At 44.0% G+C, this 21803-nt stretch overlaps 1 protein-coding gene across 3 annotated transcripts in view; it reads left to right on the top strand.

The window, feature by feature from the left end:
• Nucleotides 1–21803, top strand: part of SLC17A8 (solute carrier family 17 member 8) — a 49592-nt gene that overhangs the window by 10964 nt on the left and 16825 nt on the right. For 2 of the 3 annotated variants that reach the window (XM_036252277.1, XM_036252275.1), the window contains exons 2-5: nt 4818–5074; nt 16442–16556; nt 18313–18427; nt 19993–20080. In XM_036252277.1, the coding sequence (XP_036108170.1) occupies nt 4818–5074; nt 16442–16556; nt 18313–18427; nt 19993–20080 (575 nt within the window). Of the gene's footprint in view, nt 1–4817; nt 5075–16437; nt 16557–18312; nt 18428–19992; nt 20081–21803 lie in introns of all 3 variants that reach the window. The other variant, XM_036252276.1, reaches the window with a different exon arrangement.

Raw genomic sequence — 21803 nt, 5'->3', positions numbered from 1 at the left:
GAGAGGCAGTTTAGTTCTCACTGATTCATCTGTGTGGTCCACCTAAATTCAGTAGTTATAATATACATTTAAAAAATGAAAGAAGCCTATAATTTAGGTTTATTGAACAATGAAGGAAAGGAGAGGAAGTGGTCCCAAGGAGGAATACTCCTGTAGCATCCTTGGGTCGTCTCTCTTCAAAATGAGTATAAACGGCAAGAGGAATGCTGTCGGATCCACTTGTTAAACCATGATCTGACTTCACCAGGCCCCCATCTTCAGGTTCTTGTTCGAAGGGAAAGTCACTCATGGGCAGATTGAAAGGCAGACGTCACTGATGGTCAAATCCACTTCAAAGGTGTGGTCTGCTCACCTGCCCGGTGTGGCTCAGTCGCTGAGCATTGACCCATGCATCAAGAGGTTGCTGGTTCGATTCCCAGTCAGGACACATGCCCAGGTTGTGGGCCTGATCCCCGGTGGCGGGCATGCAGGAGGCGGCCAGTCGATGTTCTCTATCATTGATATTTCTCTCTCTCTCAAATCAATAAAGAAAAAAAATTAAAAAAAAGAAAAAGTGTGCTCTGCTCAATTACTGAACCACAAGAAACGCTCAAATTATTTGTAAAGAGCCATAGCGGCCATAATTCCTGACCACACAATAATGACTAGAATCTAGTACGCAATTATTATTAAAAAGAGTCATCAGGATCCTCTTGGCATCCCTCCTTTGTCTAACCTTCCGAGAGCCACTGCCTTGGCCCTTGCCGGGTTGTCAAACCCTGTGTCATGGGAGAATGCGCCTGTGTTAGTTTCCTAGGGCTGCTGGAACCAAGGGCCACACACTGGGTGGCTTAAATGGACTGATTTTCTTCCCGTCCCGGAGGCCAGAAGTCTGAAATCGAAGTGTCGGCCAGGCTCTGCTCTCTGAAGGCTCGGAGGAGGGTTCGCTTTGCCCCTTCCTCACTTCTGGGGGTTGCTGGTACCCCTTGGCCTGCCTGTTGGCACACTGCTTCAGTCCCTGTCTCTGTTGGCACTTGGCCTATGTGTTCAAATTCCCCTCTTTTTATAGGGACACCAGTCATTGGAGTAGGGTTTACTCTAATCCAATATGACCTCATTTTAACTTGATTACATCTGCAAAGGCCCTGTTTCCAAAGAAGGTCATGTACACAGTTATCAGAGGGGAGGACTTGAACATATCCTTTGGGGGGGGGAAAACTCAACCAACCCCTCATGTTGACAAGCTTTCTCTTACCCAACTTTATGCCTCCTCCGTCTCCCTCCAGTACATTCAGGACCCAGTCCAGGCCCACGTTCCCACTTCCTGCTGGTACCAGTCAGATCCTGCTGCTTTGGTGTATAACCCCGTCTTCCACTGGCAGGCCCAGTACATGCCCATGCGGACTCTAGTTTTAATTATTGGTCTAGTGGCTGGGAAGATTTCTAAGAGCATTAGTATTGTCTTGTAAGTCGCCTGCCCCATTTAAGACTTTGCCTAATTTTTAAGCAAGAGGAGGGACATGCACCTTACAACCAGGAGAAGTGGACACTTCTGCAGGTCCAGAGGGTTCTGAGGAATTTAAGGTGTTAGATGTTCAAGTGCAGCTGTCCCTTAACCCAAGTCTCAGGATCTTCTCATCCCAGGTTCTCAGGATCCCATTTCTTACCAGGATCTCAGCTTTGGTGTAAGAGACCTAGTTAAGCTTCGAATTCCTCCTTCTCTGGAGCTCTGCTGTTTTTTTTAAAACTAAGCTTTTGTTTTGGAATAATTTTTGACTAACAGAAAAGTTCAGAGATAGTGCAGAGATTTCCTATCTAGTCCTTGGTTTCCACTAATGTTCACCTCTTATGTGACTACGGTACATTTGTCAAAACTAAGACACCAACATTAATGAATTACTAATTAAGCTCCACACTTTATTAAAATTTCATTACTTTTTCCACTGATGTAATTTTTCCTGTTTCAGGATCCAATCCAGATAACACATTGCACTTAAGCGTCGTGTCCCCTTAATCTCCTGTCATCTGTGACCGTCTCTCAGCCTTTTCTTGTTTTTCATGACTTGGACAGTGCTGAGGAGTGCTGATTGGGTGTTTTGAAGAAAGTCCCTCAGTTTGGGCTTGTCTGATCTTTTTCTTATGATTAGACTATGGTGGTGATTTTTTAGGAAGAATGCTGCAGAGGCGAAAGGCCTTTCTCATCACATCCTATCGAAGGGCACATGCTATTGACATGACTTATTACTAGTGACGCCAACTTTGATTGCTTGGTTCAGCAGTGGTTGTCGGGCCTCTCTGCTTCCCATACTCCATTCTGTGGAAACAAGTCTCTTACGTCCAGCCCACACGCAGAGACGATTTGCCACTTTTACAAGTTCTTGTGCCTGAACTTCCAGTTCTGTTTGCCCTCCAATTGCAGGAGAGAAGGGTCTCTTTAAATGGTGACAAGGGAGCAACTGATTCTTGCACTTTCCTTTAAATTAGTGACCGTCTGAATCCTGTTGTTTTCTCTTTTCCAAGCATCAGTGGCACTGAACACTAGCCGCTGAACTCCATGGAGAAATCGCTGTTTTCCCCACACCTCCCCCATCACCAGAGATGTTGCAAGGACCAGTGACTCCCCTCCACCTGAATTCCATCCCAGTTCCCCACAGGTGCAAGTCTTAGCATTTGCACTGGTACCCCATGTCAGGGACTGTCAACACCCCACCTACTACCAGTGGTGGGGTCCTCGTTGCCAGCCAGCTAGTGAGAAGTCAAACTCCAAGATCTCATCCTTAGAGGCCCTTCCTACAACCATCTCTTAAGGGCTCCCCACCTCAGGGGTTCTGCCTGAAATGCAAGGCACAGGGCCCCTTGGCTTTTAGACTCAGCCTTCTTTCTTCTAACCATCTCTATCTTCTCTAGCAGTATATTTTCTTATCTAGGGTTTATTTTCTCTGTTTTTTCAAAGTTCCCTAAATATATATATATATATTTTTAAAGATTTTTAAAATTGATTTTTAGTGAGAGGAAGGAAGAGAGAGAGAGAGAAAGAGAAACATCAACATGAGAGCAAAACATTAATCGACTTCCTCCTGCACACCCCCTGTTGGGGGTCGAGCCACCAACCTGGGCATGTGACCTGACTGGGAATCGAACCGGTCACCTTTCGTTGCATAGGTTGACACCCACCCAACTGAGCCACACTGGCCAGGGCCCTACATATCTTTACACTAACTAAACCATCTATGTGCTTCTTAAACCTTAGTGCAAGGACCATAGACTCAATGCCTACAGAGTGCAACAGGACCTATGGTATTTTTTAACAAAGTCACACTTTACATGTTAACACAGAGGCAGTCTCCACTTCCATGAAGAAACACGCGCTGTCATTCAAAGTTCTTAGTTGGAACCAACCAAACCCACTCTAGCTCACATGGAATACAAATGAGTAAAGTATGTTAGGAAACTCTTGGGTCTGGATGCTCCACCTCCAGGAAGAAGGCAGGAGAGAACCTGTTGTCAAATCACACCACCATTGCTTTCCTCAAAGGACTAATTATGATCTGGCCAGCAGTTCTGCCACAGCAGTCACAGAGGGACCGGTTGCCTCCTCCACCTGCCACCATTGGCATCGCCACTTCCCCTGCATTCTCTTCTTGCTTCCTGCACCATCTAAATCTCACTCACGTGCTACTGATTTATACACATCACATCAACACCATAGCTGCAAGAGAGCCTAGCAAAAGTAATTTTCTCTGCTGGTAACTCAAATTTCAAGGGGCAGTGAAGATATTAGGCATCCATGCATGGTGGTTGAGTGCGTGTGTTTGCTCCTAGTCTAGTCTTTGTTTATTTACTTCTGATAGAGATATGTGTATGAAAAATATTTTCCTTTCCTCTTCATTTTAACTAAAGAAAAACAACAGTGCAAGTGTAATTGTGCAGTGCTGGAGTGACAGTGGGGACTGGTGGGGACTTGACTAAACAAGAGAGCTAATTGTAGCTGTGAAAGAATGTGGGCCTGACAGTTCCAGACTTTCATATTTTTTAAAATAAGCCAGAAGGGTTACAATATGTGAGAGGATGCCAATGGGTCCTTTTTTAATGGACAGATAGTGTTCAGTTTGCCCCATTACTTATTTTTAAGGAAAGAGTAAATTCACTATAATGGACATACCATACTCTGAATCTATAGAAGTCAATGAAAAATCCCATCATCTCGTTAAAAGATGCCAGAGTGTCACCTCTTTAGAAGAACCACCTGAGGAAGAAAGGAAACACAACCAACTGGGTGTGTGCTATCATAGAAAACCTACCTACCTCTACCTAGCATTGTATTAAGACTTAGAAAAAGAGGGGAAAAAAAGAATCTGCAAATATATTAATATTCCCTTATACATCTTTTTAGCAAGATTTGATGACATTAATATTAAGGTCAAACCTAAGAATTAGCTGTGTCATGCAATGTGGATGAAGTCTATTGATACCCTTCAGGAGGAAATTCAGTGAAGCCCATTGTTGGAGTCACAGCCTCTGGTCTTGGGCCGGCATCCCACTTCAGATGACTTAGTTTTCTCATCTGTAAAATGGCAAGGTAACACTATCTACCTTGTGGGATTGTTATGAGATTGTAATGATTTAATGCCAATCAAAGGGCAACACAATATCCAGCATATCAATAATTTTAGTCTTTATAATTTACTTCAGTAATAATAATAACATTTAAAAACGCAGGCTGCATCCTACTTAGTTTTCCCTTTTCCTTTCTTGGTACACTTTTTCTTTTTGAAGAGTGAATTTTGTTTTTCTCTAGTCCTGACCATTCTTCTCTGCCTGTTCATTTTCCACTGTAGAAAAATTGATGGGACCCAGGAGGAAGAGAATAACATCGAGCTGAATGAAGAAGGAAGGCCAGTGCAGACGCCGGGGCAGAGCCCCCCACTCTGCGACTGCCACTGCTGTGGTGTCCCCAAGCGTTACATCATTGCCATCATGAGCGGGCTGGGATTCTGCATTTCCTTTGGGATTCGGTGCAACCTTGGGGTTGCCATTGTGGAAATGGTCAACAACAGCACTATCTATGTGGATGGAAAACCGGAAATTCAGGTGGGTGTCAGTCTACGGTGGGAGCTCTTTTGGCCACAGCTGTGCAAATACTGTGCAATGGGAAAGTAGCACTGCATCTCATTCATTGACGTGACAGAAGGTAGATGGCAGCCACGTGCCGGGCACTGTGCAAGGTGATGGTGTAGGTGCTGGATGGTGCAGGCTGGGTCTGTCCTCCCGGAGACATGCAAGCAAGTGATTGCAATTCGGGGTTCTAGGTGCTCCGAGGGAGTGTTCACAATGCTCCGGGTCATACAGGGGAGGGGGCCTAATACAGGATTTGATATTGTGACAGAATTCCCAGAGAAAGTGACGGCTAAACCTGGAGCATGAGGAGGGATTTGACAAAGAGGGTTTTGGTGGAGTGGAAAGAAGTGTCTTTGAAGGAGAAGGAGCCGCATGTGTCCAGGACTGTAGGGGAGAGAGAGAAAGAGCGAGCGAGCGAGCGAACTGAGGCAGGAGTTCATATTTTCTGTGTCATGTTTGGCAACCGGGTGAAGACTTACGGAACTTATGAACCCTTTGTCAAAATAATGTTTTAAATTCTTAAAATTAAATATATGGGACTATAAAGGAAACAACATTAAAATGCAGAAATCAATATATTTGAAAATAAAATTTGTGATATAGAGACATACGAGCTTCTTTATGAACACATCAGATGACAACGTCTAGCAAAGGGTCTAAAACCCAGTTGTTTTGAACTATAAACAACAGTTTGAGATAGTGGCTACAACTGCCATGTAGATATGAACATATTCATAATTTCCACTAGTAATAGAGTCACAGATACTGATCATACGACTGTGGTTTGTTGCCTACATTCCTAATCGCAGAAAATGCTAAATTTCAGTTAGCAGTTAGTAGAAATAAAGATGCTGATTTTTTTCCATCCGAGTTAGCAGATCTGCAGGATTCCATTTCCAGGCTCCAGGTTGAGAACCCCGTGGGAGAGTAGAGTGTGGGGATGGGCATTAAGAGATGGAGGCAGCAAGGTAAAGGGGGTCAGGTCACGTCAAGACTGTGAACTGTGTAAGGAGTCACGGATGAGCTTTAAGGAGCGGGCGATACTGTCAGATCTGGGCTCCAGAGAGATCACTAGTTAGCCAGTGATCTCCCAGTGGGTTGGGTTAGATGTGGGTGGAAACATGAGGCCCAGTTCAAGGGTTCAAGGGCTGTTGTAGTCCTAAGTGAGCACACTCTGATCTGACTTAAATACTATTGTTTTTACGCATCACTGGAAAGATAAGAATTCTGGTTTGTTTCTTTTTTTTTTTAATCCTCACCCGAGGACATTTTTTCATTTTTTGTTCAGATAGAGTGGAAGGGAGAGAGAGAGAGAGAAACATCGACATGAAAGGGACACATCAAGTGGCTGCCACCCACATGACCAACCAGGGCCAGGGACAAACTGCAACCAAGGTACGCGCCCTTAGTGGGAACCGAACCAGGGTCTCTCTGGACCACAGGCCAATGCTCTAACCGCTGTGCCAAACCGGCCAGGGCGTGGTTTGTTTCTTAAATAGTAGGCCTAGCGAATCACTGAACAAGATGAAAATATATGCCCAGGAGATACCCAATAAATACGCATTTTATTGTATTGAACACACGCACTGGAATGACTCGTGGAGATCCATCCATTTGTGGGGAGGCATCTAATAGTTGTCTGGCCTGGTCCCCACCCGCAGTTGGAAAAACATTTAGACCAGATCTCCCCAAACTAGTGTCAGGCCAGTCACTGTCCTGTAGGCTGTGCTGTGAAGAGGTATCAAGTGAAGTGGGCGGGTCCCGGTGCTGCGTCCTGTGAGAAGCTCCAGGGGCTGGGCAACCCCGTGTTTCTGGGACTTGGTTGCTGAACGCTGTCCTTCACGCTGCACCTGTAGCGTTACCTGGACCAGTGCTTGCCGAGCGCTGATTTGGGACAATTTTATTTCAGTCCACGGCAAAGAAGTCTTTAGTTGGCCCGCAGGCTTTTTTTGAATTTTAATAAACTTTATTGGGATGCCATTGGTATACTGTATTGTGAAGTCTCCTTCCATGCTCACCGTTTATCCCTCATTTACCCTCTCCTACCACCCCCTTGCCATCTGGGAATCACTGTCCTGTTGTCTGTGTCTCTGAGTTTTTATTATTATTGTTATTTTGCTTAATGCCTTCAGCTTTTTCACCCAGAACCCCCACCCCCACCCCCTGCTAACAGCTGTCAGTCTGTTTCTATTTTGTTCGTTGGTTTGTTTTGTTAGATTCCACATAGAAGTGAGATTGTGTGGTATTTGTCTTTCTCTGACTGGCTTATTTCACTGAACATAATACTCTCCAGGTCCATCTACGCTGTCGCAAAAGGCTTTGTATTTTATTTTATTTTTACATTAAGAGATTATTCTGCTGGAAGGAAAGAGCTCCGTGGAGATCCTTCTAAGGGGTCTCATCTTGACGCCACAGATGACTCTGTTCTAAAGGCTATCCTGGTTGTTTATTTTCACTGGGGTAGTGGGGAGAGGGGTTTAGGGTGAGGGTTAGGGTCATACATTCTTTACATAAAGAGGGACGTGTATCAGCGAGCTCTCAGATGTGTATCGCGTACGTTCCCCCAGCCTTCTGTGAGCAAGGCCAACTCGTTAGAACTTGTCTGCTGAGGCCCCATCACAGTGAGATGCTGGTTTGCATCGGCTTGTGGCCTGAAATGACAGGCCTAGTCAGCTGAGTCTGCTTTGAAGCTTGTGGATAAGACATTTTGATAAACCTTAGGAACAATGCTGGTGTCTGTGGTTTTGCCTTCTGTCATCTTAGTGAAACTGATTAAGATCTAAAATATACTTCTTGTCCTTTTCACTGGCTTTCGAAGTAGATGTTGAGGAACATTTCAGAAGCTCTAACACAACTAATTTATAGCAGGCTGTTTCTCCTTTAGCCAAACAGAACAAAGCTTAGACATCAGCTGAGTGTTCAAACAGATGACAAAGATATTTCACTAATAGTATTAAGAAAGACTACGAATGGCTGATAATTTTGTTTGTTTGATTTTTTTCATTTTATGAAGGGAAATCTAGACATTTTGCACGGAGATCATTTTTAATCCTCTTTTCGAAGGAGAGAAGGAATTAAGCAGTATGGATGGACAGTGTGTGGTCTGTATTCTCCTACTGCTGTAAAGGTAGTTTCAGCCAATGTGTGACTCCTCGTTTGTAGTTTCATAGTTGTGAGTTTAAAACATGTGAATCTAGCTTAGCGATAAATGACTGAAGTTAGAGAAACTGCTATTATTTCTCACTCCCTGCAGGACACATCTACACTCCTTTCCATGAATCGTGAGACCTGTACATTAAGAGCATGGACTTTGGAACCAGCCAGACCTGGTTTCAAACTTGACTCTTGTTTATTGGCTCTGAGGCCTTGAGCAGGTTGCCCTTGTGTCCTGGGAAGGGATTGCTGGTTACAACAGACTAGGAACTCAGTGAAATCAGTTCAGGTTAAAAAGGGAATTACGGCAGGGCTTAGAGGATCTCAGGAAAGGGAAGGGCAGAGAGCTGATGTGCTGGTAGGTGTGTACGGTCTGTGCCTGGACAGGGGTCAAGCCTGAGGTGGGACTGGAATCCAGGCTGTTCACCGTGAGGAGGACAAGGAGTCTTCATGTCATCGTCTCCATGGGGACTAGGAAATCCTTGGCCAAGGTCTCCAGCGTGCTCACTCCTCACGGTCTCTCCTCTGCTTCTCTCTGAGTCCGCCCCACCTCGGGGCTCTCCAGGACTGCTTTCTGTCCTTCTCCACGGCTCTACTGCTCGCCAGAGCTGAAGTTCCGGGAGCCTCTGCCTTGCCAGGGAGGTGACTTAATTGTCTCTGGCTCTAGTGGGACTTCTTTCAGTTCAGTACCGTTTACCTAGAATCTCTGGGTTCAGACTGGAGGGGGAGAGGGAGGAGGGGAGGGAAAGTGGGGGAAGGAGGGGGAGAGAGAGAGAGAGAGACACTGACTCTTCGGCAGCAGGGAAGAGGCCCCCATGGTTCTGGGGGGGGGTCCTCTGAGAAGGAATTGGTAGTTGTAGAGAATATATTCAATAATATTGTTATAACTGAATGGGACTAGGTGGGTACTGGAAATATGGGGGGGGCACTTTGCAAAGTATATGATTGTCTAACCACTATACTGTACCCCTGAAACTAATACAAAATAATATTGAATGCAAACTGTAATTAAAAATAATTTAAAACAATTTTTAAGTTAAAAAAAAAAGAAAAAAAAAAAGAAGTGTGAGCAAGGAGAGAGGAATCGGCATTTCTAGCAAGTCTTGGCTAACTTTCATGACCCTTATTGTGAAATAGGGATGACAGACCGGGTTTGTAGATCAAATGAGGTAATTTGGTACTAGTATATTAAGTACCGGTTTTAGTTTTATAACATTGCCATAACAAATTACCACAAAGAAGGTGGCTTAAAACAAGAGCAGTGGATTCTCTTACAGTTGTGGAGACCAGAAGTCCCAAATCAAGGTGTCCGCGGGGCCGGGCTCCCTCCGCAGGCCCCAGGGGAGGGTCGTTCTTGGCCTCTTCCAGCTCCTGGCGGCTGCAGGCATCCTTGGCTTGTGGCTGCATCACTCCAGTCTGTGCCTCTGTCCTCACGTGGCCTTTCCTGCCGGTCTCGAATCTCCCCATGCCTTTCTCTTACAAGGATGCTTGTCAGGATTTAGGGCCCAGCTGGGTAATCCAAGATAACCCATCTCAAGAACCTCGGCTTTGTCACATCCGCACTAAGGCAGCATTCACAGGTTCCAGGGATTCTGTTCTCTCTCTGGGGGCTGTTTTTACAGCCAGAGGGTGCCTGGCACTGCCTGGCTCACGCTATTGGCTCATACGCGGAGCCACAATGATTCTAACAGAGCTCAAGTGATGAAAGTCAGTCCTCAGCAGGCCCAAGTGCTCTTCTTTAAAAAAAAAAGTTTATATAATTTTTTTTTAGAGAGAGAGGAAGGGAGCGAGAGATAGAAACATCAGTGTGAGAGAAACATTGATAGGCTGCCTCCTGCATGGCCCAACTGGGGATGGAGCCCGCAACCCAGGCATGTGTCCTGACTGGAATCGAACCAGGGACGATGGGATGATGTTCAGTCCACTGAGCCACACTGGCTGGGCCCAGGTGCTCTTCTTCATGTGGCATTTCCTTCAGAGTCTGGACGGAAGCACCGCCCTCTTAGAGAGAAAGGCACGAGCAAGGGACCCTGTGGCTGACAGCCACTGGATCAGCGGATTCCTCTGCCTTGGAGCCTTGGTTGTTTCGGTTATTCTGTGACTCAAGGCAAAGAAGCCTAGTCTCGACTTCTTAGCAAGATAGTCAAGTCTTCACAAGCAGTGGAAAGAAATAGTGTTTGGGGTCAGGGAGGTTAGAGGTCTCAATCTCAACTCTCCTTGTAACTAGTTGTTGTAACTAGTAACTTGCAACTAGTGTAACTCTGGGCAAGTAAGTTACTCTCTCTAAGCCTCAATTTCCTCATCTACCACGAAAAGGAGCTAATAATTACCTTTAGGTGTTACAAGGATTAAAGAAGGAAATATATGGAAACTTCCTTAACAAAATCATGTGTCTTTTCTGCTCAAAGCTTCCAATGGTTGCTATCTCTCTTTGAGCAAAAGTCAAGGTCCTTATAATAACTTAAAGGGCCCTTCATTATTGGCACCTCTCCTACTCTCCTCTCCTTGACTCTTTACCTTCCAGCTTTCTGACATCCTGCCATTCTCTAATACAGACGATACATCTCTACCTCAGGGCCTTTGCACTTGCTGTTTCTGTGTCTGAAAAGCTCTCCTCTCAGATAATGAATGTGCGACTTGTTCCCTTCCTTCTTTTAAGTGCTTTACTCAAACATCACCTCCTCAGTGAAGCCTTTCCTGGCCACTCTATCCAAAATCGCACCTAACCTCACTCCTACCGAATCTTTTCTCCCCCTTCTCCACTTTATTGTTTCTTCTCATCACTGATCACCATCTATGACAGTACTTGTTTACTATCTGCCATCTCTACTGGCATCTCTATGAAGATAGCAATTGACATCAATGTTCACTGACATGTCCCCAGTCCCGGTAACAACATGTAGCACATGGTAGCATGAAATAAAAAATTGGTGAAGACTTCCGGTCAAGATGGCGGGTAGGTAAACGCGGTATCACATCCTCCCACAACCACATCAAAGTTACAACTAAACTTCAGAACAACCATCATTCATACCGCCTGAAATCGAGCTGAATGGAAGTCCTACAACTACGGAATTAAAAAAAAAAAAAAAAGCAGCTACATCCAGACTGGTAGGAGGGGCGGAGGCAGGTGGGCTGGTCCCACACCCACGTGTGGAGGATAAAAATCAGGAGGAAACCTCAGCTGGGAAGGTCCTACCTGAGGACTAAGGGGTCCCCGTCCCACACCAGGTGCCCAGCTCAGGGTTCCAGTGCCAGGAAGAGAAGTCCCCATAATTTCTGGCTGGAAAAAACAGTGGGAACTGCCCTGGCCAGTTTGGTTCAGCAGTTAGAGCATCAGCCTGCGGTCCAGAGAGACCTGGGTTCGGTTCCCACTAAGGGCATGTACCTCGGTTGCAGTTTGTCCCCGGCCCCCTGGTTGGGTCGTGTGGGTGGCAGCCACTCAATGTGTCCCTTTCACATCGATGTTTCTCTCTCTCTCTCTCTCTCTCTCTTCCTCTCTCTTTCCCCCAACTCTGTCTGAACAAAAAATGGGAAAATGCCCTCGGGTGAGGATAAAAAACAACAACAAAACAACAGCAGGAACTGAGGCTCAGGGAGGCTGAGGCGGCTGGGGCCCCAGGCAGCTCCCTAAAGGGCCCGTGCACGGACTTAGCGGACTCTCTCCCTCTAAGTTTGGAGGGGAGGCAGCTCGAGGGGCACCAGAGACATACAGGGAAGAACTGAGCTGTTTGGCACTGGAGCGAGGGCTGGAGAGGGGGCTTTCTCCTGGACAGACGTGCTGTCAGAGGCCTTTGTTCCTTTGGTGAGCCCTTCCCTGGGGCGGCAGACAGTCGCCATATCTGGGACTCCAGCAACCTGGCTCACACTGGTAGCCCTGCCCTGGTGACTCCCTGAGGCCCTGCCCCACCCAACTTTTAGGCTCACCCAAGATGTTGCCACTTGCTTAACCATAGGATTGGCCTGTCTTGGATCCTGCTTCAGGTTTTTCCTAAATTCTTTCAAACAAGCAGCATCTGGTCTCAGGTAGCCACATACCTCTCGTTAAGTAATACACTGAAACAAACACAGGGAGGCAGACAAAATGAGGAGACAAAAGAAACAGGTCCCAAATGAAAGAACAGAACAAAACCCCAGGAAAGAAATAAGCAAAATGGAGATAAGCAACCTAACAGATGCTGAGTTCAAAACACTGCTTATAAGGATGCTCAATGGACTTAGTGAGAATCTCAGCGAACTTAGTGAGGGCCTCAAGAGCATAAAATTGGACCAGTCATAAATGAAGGGGACACTAACTGAAATAAAGAATAATTTACACAGATTCAATGGTAGAGTAGGTAAAGCCAAGAAACAAACTATCAATTTGGAATATAAGGAAGCAAAAAACACCCAATCAGAACAGCAAAAAGAAAAAAGAATCCAAAACAATGAGGATAGTGTAAGGAGCCTCTGGGACAATTTTAAGCATGCCAACATTCACATCTTGGGGGTACCAGAAGGAGAAGAGGGAGAACAAGGAATCAAAAACCTATTTGAAACAATAATGGCAGAAAACTTCCCTAACTTGGTGAAGGAAACAGACATACAAGTCCAGGAAGCACAGAGAGTCCCAAACGAGATCAATCCCAAGAGGCCCACACCAAGACACATCATCATCAAAATGCAAAAGGTTCAAGACAAAGAGAGAATCTTAAAAGCAGCAAGAGAAAAGCAGTTGGTTACCTACAAGGGAGTTCCCATAAGGCTGTCAGCTGATTTCTCAAAAGAAACTTTGCAGGCCAGAAGGGAGTGGCAACAAATATTCAGAGTGATGAAAAGCAAGAACCTACAACCAAGATTACTCTATCCTGCAAAGCTGTCATTTAGAATTGATGGCCATATAAAGAGTTTCCCAGACAAGGAAAAGCTAAAGGAGTTCATCACCACCAAACCATTATTATATGAAATGTTGAAGGGTCTTTTTGAAGAAAAAGATAAAATATATGAACAAACAAAATGGCAACAAATACATATCTATCGACAATTGAATCTACAAACAAAATGAACAGGCAGAACAGAAACATTCTCATAGATATAGAGAACATTTTGTTAGTTGCCAGATGGGAAAAGGGTTGGGGGAATGGATGAAAAAGGTGAAGGGATTAAGAAGTACAAATTGGTTGCTAGACTGACAAACCTCAAAGTGAAAGGGGTTGGGAGGTGGGAAGAAATAAACCAAGGAACTTATATGCATAACCAATGGACACAGACAACAGTGTGGGAAAAGGCAGGAGGGGAGCGGGAGTGTGGAGGAGAGGGTCAATGGGAGAAAAATGAGAAATATCTGTATTACATTCAACAATAAAGATAAAAAAAATTGGTGAGCTGATTTGAATGAATGATTGTTACTCTTGAGCTTTAACTTCCCAATCTGCAAAATGAGAACTACAGTGTAGAGTACAGGCCATTGTCACGTGTACTGTGATCTCCTAGAGGCAAAGGCAAGTCTTACTTGAGTTTGTATTTACATTGTCTGGCACCTGACCCAGCGCCCAGGAGGCACTAGGTGAATGTTGAATAAGTGAGCAAACATATACTTAACAATTTGTGACAGGAAAATAAACTGTGATTTAAGTTTATAAGACATAGTATATTGATAACTAAAAACCTTTACTCCATCATAGGAACACCTTGTATTCTTGTTGTTGATGTTAATCCTCACCCAAGGATATTTCATCCCATTGATATTTTTGGGGACAGTGTAAGGGAGGGAAGGAGAGGGAGATTGTTGTGAGAGACACACATCAATTGGTTGCCTCCTGCAATGGGCATCAAACCTGTGACCCTTTGGTGTGAGGGTCAAAGCCCTTAACCACTGTGCCACCCTAGGCAGAAAAGGAATACCATGTGTTTTTTTTTTTTTAGTTTTATTAATTTGTTTTTGTTATAGGTGTTTCTCCTTTTTTCCTCACAGATACCCTCCTCCCTATCCCACCCCACCCCAGCATTGTTTGTCTATGTTCATTGGTTACGCATACATGCGTATAAGATCTTTGGTTTATCTCATCCATCCTTTCCACCCCCTCCTCTGAGGTCTGTCATTCTGAACCATTCTCCTTTCTATGTCTCTGGGTCTATTTTGTTCATTATATTCCACAAATAAGTGAGCTCATGTGGTATTTGTTTTTTTTTTCTGATTGGCTTATTTCACTTAGCTTAATGCTCTCCAGGTTGTCTCAAAGAATAAGCGATCTCTCTTTCTTACGGCTGCATAGTATTCCATTGTGTACATGTACCACAGCTTTTTCATCCCCTCATCACTGATTGGACACTTAGGCTGTTTCCAGATCTTAGCTATTGTAAATAGTGTTGCTCTGAACATAGGGGTGCATATATTCTTTCTGATTGGGGAACACCATGCATTTTGATACCAGTGTTTACAAAGCCATTCATTTATTCATTTGGTAACTATTTACTTGCATCTTCTATGTTCCTGGTATTTGTTTTAGGTTCTGAGGCTATAAAATCAAAGGACACGGGTGCTACCTTAGAGTTGCTTGCCACCCAATGTGGGCAATGGACACACGTGTGCATGGCTAGCGTAGGTACCTGGGCAGTAAGAACCAAGGTCTGTGGAGCTAGCACAGGAAGAAGTGGCCATATCATTCAGGGGCATTGGCGAGCCTCCTCAAAAAAAAAGACATTTGCAGGGAGTCTGAAAAGAATGAGCTACTTTGCTTGAGGAAGAATGTGAGGAAATAGATTCCAGCCTTGGAAATCACATTTTCACTGGTGTGACTTGTGCAGGGTGTTGTCATGCTCTCGTCATCATCACAATTACTGCTGACATTTACCGAGTCTACACGATGTCCCAATGTTAAATGTGTTAAATGCAAAATCTCTAAGCAGATGAATAACCTACTAGAAATATCTGTGCTGTTTCTCTCCATACATCTGCTGGGTGGGTGAAATAGGTTTATTATCCTTTTTAAAAATGAGAGACTTAAGACTCTCATTCCCTTTGTGTCCTCACTAAATTGGCATCTGAATAACCTAGTAAATAACTCAGCAAACCTAGGACTTACTTTTTGTTTTCTTCACAAGCTGTTTTATTTTCTTCTTGGCGCTGGCCATTATTTGGTATATATACAGTGGATTTAAAAGCTCAAGCATTTCTGCCCATTACAAATAGTGTAAATTAAATTAATCCATTCCAGCCTTCCAAAGTGATTTTCCGTTTTAACTTTTCTTATACACAGGACATATAGAATGTACTGTTTAATCTATAAATAAACACTTTGTTTTTTTCTTTTTTAAAAATTTTTTTTGCTGTAATGATTTTTTTAGAGAGAGAGATAGAAACATTGATGAGAGAGAACATCAATTGGCTGCCTCCTGCATGCCACCACTGGGGATCAGGCCCACAACCTGGGCATGTGCCCTGACTGGGAATCGAACCGGCGACCTCTTGGTGCATGGGCTAATGCTCAGCCATTGAGCCACACTGGCTGAGCTATAAATAAACACTTTAAAAACAAAAGGCACAGGAAATATAAGTGAAAATTTAACAAAAAGGAATGATATATACAGTAATAAGTGAAAATTTAATAATAACAGTAAGCAGCAACAAAAGCAAAAACACATGAAAATATTCGCAGCATAATTTCCTGAGGTGTGAATAGCAGTAAACTGGCTTATACTCGATCATCCCCTCCTTTGTTTGTTGCCTGAGAGACGTGTGACTAATCACACAGGTACCAACATGTTGGGTTGAGAAGCAAGTTGTTCGAGATGGGAGACATTAGAAAACCAAGGGTTAATTGTATGTGTGTGTGTGTATATATATATATATATTTAATTTGGTATATGGTATAAATATATTTGGTATATATACATACCCATATGTACCATAATATATGATGGCATATATGCATTTGCTATATATGTGTGTGTGTGTGTATGTGTGTATACCATATATACATATGTATAAATGTGTACACGATCTCTCACTACAAGGTGAGCTCCAGGAGAGCAGGTAGTTTGTTGTGTTCACTGCTACATCCCCAGCACACCAGAGGCCCTCCATAAATAATTATTGAATAAACAAAGGAAAGAAAGAACTTGTGGGTTTATTATGTAGGCTCATGAATGAAAAATGGCGGTCAAGTGTTTTCTTACAAACAACTGGGTCTGATTTCTCATTTTCAGAAAGCACAGTTTAACTGGGACCCAGAGACGGTGGGCTTTATCCACGGATCTTTTTTCTGGGGTTATATTGTGACCCAAATTCCAGGTGGTTTCATTTCAAACAAGTTCGCTGCTAACAGGTAAGATACATCAATATAACACGAGTGCTACATAGATCATAACATGGCTTTGTACTCCTACCAAGTCTGCGGAGCTGGCTCTCAGTCTGGGATACAGAATGGAAGATAGGAGCCATTCCGATAGATGTGATTCATAGGTATCAATCCACACGATCCTGTTCTCAGAGTCTCTTTTTATTTAATCTAACTTCTCTTGCAGTTCTTTAAGTGATTATGTAGTAAAAAGAACAGCTGAGTCTGAGTCAGGAGAAACAGCTTCTGGACCCTAAGTAACTCACTTGGTGACCTCTACTGAATCACCTTCCGGGCATCAGTTTCCACACCTGTGAAATGGAGCATGGCTTAGGCTGTGTTTGAGTTCCCTTTGACCCATGACATTCTGTGATCCTATGTAAATATCCTCCAGTACCATACAGGTTTCGTCATGTGAGTGGTAGGGACTGGCCTCTAGATTGCAGGATGTCTTTAATGCCCTTGAGATCCTATAGTAGGTGTTTGAGCAATTCAAAGTAGCCAAGACAGAATGAGGTGCCCCAGGAAGCAGTGAGTTCTGTTACTAGAGGTATTCAAGCAGAAGAGGATGACCACTTGGAGGGGACGGAGGGTGGATATGCACCAGAAAAGGAGTGTGCTAAATATCCCCAGGTCCCTTCCAATTGTGTGTCCTGTGTGACTTCACATGTACGGATTTTGTAAAGTATGCATTTTATAAAGCAGTGCTTTTCGAATTCTAAACCAACTCTTTAGATGGTAATAAAATCAATATAATAATTTACCAATGAGCATTTTCTAAAAAAAAAAAAAGAAAAATAAATAGCAGAGAAGATAAGTAAATAGAATAAAAGAATAAAAAATACCTCAGCTCGCTGCACATTTAAGTTTTGGTTGTTGAAACATGTTACGTTTGTGTGTAGGAGTATGTATTGGGTTGCAATATAAAATAGATTTTGTTTTATCAGTCCAGGTAAAAAACATGTGACGGTTACTACCATAGAATCTCAATATATATATATAAGCATGACTGTATTTTGTTTTTATCTAATTTATGTCCTTTTTTATTTTCACTTATCGATAATATTCTTTTAAAATGTGATGAAAATACGGTCTCCTGTGGCCTCTGGGGTTACTGCTTACACTTCTACCCTAAAAAGAAATCATACATAATGTCCCAGCATGTAAAACAGGCCGAAGCACCTTTAACACACGTGAGAAAGGCTGAGCGTGCAGCTGCTCATTCCCAGGGCTCGCTGGGGAAGGCGGGGAGGAGAAGGCAGGGGCAGAGTGGGGGCTGAGACAGGTACACGGCCTGTCTTGTGCTTGGCTGGTTCCAGTACACAGTGTGCTTCCCAGACAGTCTGCGTCCCCGCTGGTAATGTGAGAGCAGAATGTGAAGCAGGAGACACAGCCCGAATGTGCACAGGTCAGGAGGTAATAGTCAGGATGGGTCCGTTGGGCCGAACCAAGCAGAAGGGGGTCTCCAGCAAGCTCACCTCCACCGCCAGGACCTCAATCCAGGCAGGACATGCCTGTATTGCCAAAAACGTGCCCATGATTGATTGGTCCAGGGCCCGGAGCCTGGGAATCAAAGCAGCCCAACAGTCTAGTTTGGGACACACTAGACTGTAACACATCTATTTTTCTTTCTGTTAATGTCCATAGTGATCTCCCACGAACTGTTAGGTTTGTTTCTGGTATTTAGCTTACGTGTGACATCCGTGAGCAGGCCTGCCCAGTAACACTGTGCTTGGTCCCTCAGGGTCTTTGGAGCCGCCATCTTCTTAACATCGACCTTGAACATGTTCATCCCATCTGCAGCCAGAGTGCATTACGGCTGCGTCATGTGTGTCCGGATTTTGCAAGGTCTGGTGGAGGTAGGAGGTTCTTTCCTTAACAGTTTTCAATGTCGCTGGTGACAACATGGTTCCTTAGAAAATTCAGCCCCTGAAGAAAACTCCTTTTACTGGGTTTTCCTGTCTTCTACCTTGTTTTGCTATCTCAACTCTCTGGTTATGGTTACCATTATGAATACTTTCATTTAATACTTGTGGTGTGCCTGGCCAGTGTGGCTCACTTGGTGGTGGCCGGTTCGATTCCCCATCAGGGCACATGCCCAGGTTGGGAATTTTGTTCCTGGTTAGGGTGTGTTTGAGAAGCAACTGATGGCTGTTTCTTCTCCCTCTCCCTTCTCTCTTTGAAATCAATAAAAACATATTTAAAAAAATGAACAGAATACAAACCTTGTGTGATTCCAAATTTAAACACAATAAAGGACCGTTTCATAGAGTACAGAATTTTAGATGAGTAAGGACTGACCTTGGAGATAACCTGATCTAACCCTTTTCATTTAATAAATGATGAAACCAAAGCTCCAAACGTACAGTTCACATCACAAGGGCTCTTCCCATTGAAACAATGTAAGTGGCTTTATTAATAAATCTGTAAAGTTCTACTTGATGAAGAAGGAAGCATAATATAGCCAGAGGACTTGGCCAAATACTCAGCCCAGCCATTGTCGGTGCAAAAGTAGCTGGAGGCCACTGGTTAACAAATGGGCGTGGCTGTGTTCCGAAAACCCATGAACACAAAGAACCTCATCACAAGCAGCAATGTCTTTGAAATCATGGGTTTGATGTGCTGGTTATATATTTCCTGAAGCATATTAGAATATATATATCGTAATTATATTTAAAAAATCCAGGTTGCTGTAGCACCTCACATCCAACTCTAGTCCAACTAGAGGGATATATACCACATTTTTGAAAATACTGATATGGTGGAAAGAAGATGATATTGCAGCCATGAAGACTTGAGTCTAGTGACTTAATGGCTCTGAGCCTCAGGTTCTGTATCTTGAAATGAGAGAATTGGGGAAGTCCCTTTCTTTTTTTCTTTTTTTTTTATTTATTTAAAGTTTTGAGAGCAATCAAACACAATACGTAAAGCCGTAGAAAGGTAATTCTTTCTTTCTTTTTTTTTTTTTTGAGAAGCCTGTTTTAAAAATTGATTTTAGAGAAAAGAGGGGAGAGAGAGAAAGAGAGAGAGAAACATTGATTGTTGTTCCTCTTATTTATGCATTCTTTGGTTGCTTCTTGTATGTGCCCTGACCAGAGATCGAACCTGCAACTTTGGTGTATTAGATGACGCTCTAACCAACTGAGCTACCGGCCAGGGCTTGGAAGTCCCTTTCTATAGTGATATTCTATATAACATAGAACTATAAAGACCTTCTCCCCCACTCCCCACCATGCTTACCTTTGAACTGGTATTCAAATGGGAGCATCTGTGCTGTCAGTCAAAGTGGCTGACACATGCTATTTAGTATCTATGAAATTAGGCTTTTATATTGTAGCCTGTGTTAAAGAATCAGGATCCACATTTTAAACATAAACAGAAACTAGAGTCCAATCCAATAATCTATTTTCCACCATTTGGCCAGGGTGTGACCTACCCAGCCTGCCACGGGATGTGGAGCAAGTGGGCGCCGCCTTTGGAGAGAAGCCGCCTGGCCACGACCTCTTTCTGTGGTAAGTGTACTACAGCCGTAACGCGTTTCATTTGGGGATGCTTTTGGTTTCAAAAGAAGACCCTACTAAATAGAATCTATTTTTTTCACATAATGGAAGTCCAAAGGTGAGTGGTTGCTGGTGTTGGTTCTGCTGCTCAATGATTCATCCATCCAGGGCCTACACATGCTGACTTTCTACTCCATGGTCCTCAGAGTGATAGCTTTTTACTCTCAGACTTGTTCCTCATGTTCACAAGATAGCTGCCACAGCTCCAGGCATCGAGTCCACATTGAGGGCAGGAAGAAGGGGGAACGGGCATCCTAGACACCTATGTTCCACTCATTGGAAAAGCAAAGACTTTCCCAAAACCCCCCTAGCAGGCTTCCACTTCTATTTCCTTGGTCCTCATTGTGTCCTGTCCTTTACTAACTGCAGAGTAGGCTAGGGAAGCCGGAGCCTAGCTTTCCCAGCATCTTTAGGAGAGGAAGGTCAAAAGGAAGGAGTTGGAAATGGTTGTTGGATTAGCCATCAACAATACTTGCCAAAGTCAAAAGCTGAAGAGATAAAATCATTCAGCCCCCCACTCCTATTTTCATAGAGGGAGAAACTGAGACTAAAGTTTAAAGTTTAGTTCCATTGAACTGAAACTAAAGTTCAATCACTTGCCCAAGTTCACGTAGTTACCAAGTCATGGAGCTGGAGCATCTGATCCTGGATTCAGAATGTTCCTCACTGCTCACTACTACGTATACATTGTCACAGGGGCCCTTTAACTGGTTTTCATGATTACATTCCAGATTAAAACGAAGTGGAGACCATCCCCCTTACCCAAAACTAAATGAGTGGCTTTTCAGTAGTGATGTGACTTTAAGTCCTGGGTCTCCAAACGTCACTTGCTAAGGTTGCTCCCCCTCTGAGCCATGCCTTTGGGAGTAGTCGGTGTTCTGAAAGGTCTCCCTAGGTACCAATCAACAGCTGAACACGAACAGCACATGCGCCCCCCATCAACACAGGTGCAACATATATTTTCAATTTATTTTAGAGGGTGAGGGGCCCAGGAAGACAAAAGTGCCTTCGGTCGCAAAAGTCGCAGTGGGGCCCAGGCAGAATGAGCATCAGATTTTAAGTCTGTCTAATTTTCAAGCTAATGTTCCTTTCCTAAGATAAGCTAACCTGTGCTTGTTAGCTAAAGGGGAAGTAAAGCTTCCTCTTTATTTCTATGAATGTTTTTATTTCTCCCTCATTCTTTCTCTCTCTCTCTCTTTTTTTAAAATTAATTTTAGAGAGAGAGGAAGGGAGAGGGAGAGAGAGATAGAAACTTCGATGAGCGAGAACATCGATTGGCCGCCTCCTGCATGCTCCCCACTGGGGATCAGGCCCACAGCCTGGGCATGTGTCTTGACTGGGAATTGAACCGGTGACCTCTTGGTGCATGGTCGATGCTCAACCACTGAACCACACAGGCCAGGCCCTTCATTCTTTTCCTTTCTCTTTATCTCCGTAACCCGCCCTCCTCATCCCTGACATGGGGTGTGGTGTGCTCAGCAACGTGCCTGCTCCTGCCGAGTCCGGAACTGCGTGCACAGCTGAGATGTCTCACGTCTTTAGCTTCTCTTGTCTTCAGAAGCCACTTCTGTCCTCCTGTTTGCTGTTCAAGATCATCTCCACCCCCATACTGGCCTCACACCAACTCTGGGAGAATATGAGATTCTGCCCCAGCTGGTCTTGTGAACTGTCAGAC

The sequence above is a fragment of the Molossus molossus genome, unplaced genomic scaffold (genome assembly GCF_014108415.1).
Source record: "Molossus molossus isolate mMolMol1 unplaced genomic scaffold, mMolMol1.p scaffold_m16_p_10, whole genome shotgun sequence".
NCBI lineage: Eukaryota > Metazoa > Chordata > Mammalia > Chiroptera > Molossidae > Molossus > Molossus molossus.
The sequence above is the reverse complement of the archived record's forward strand: the minus strand, read 5'-3'. Positions and strand labels throughout refer to the sequence as shown.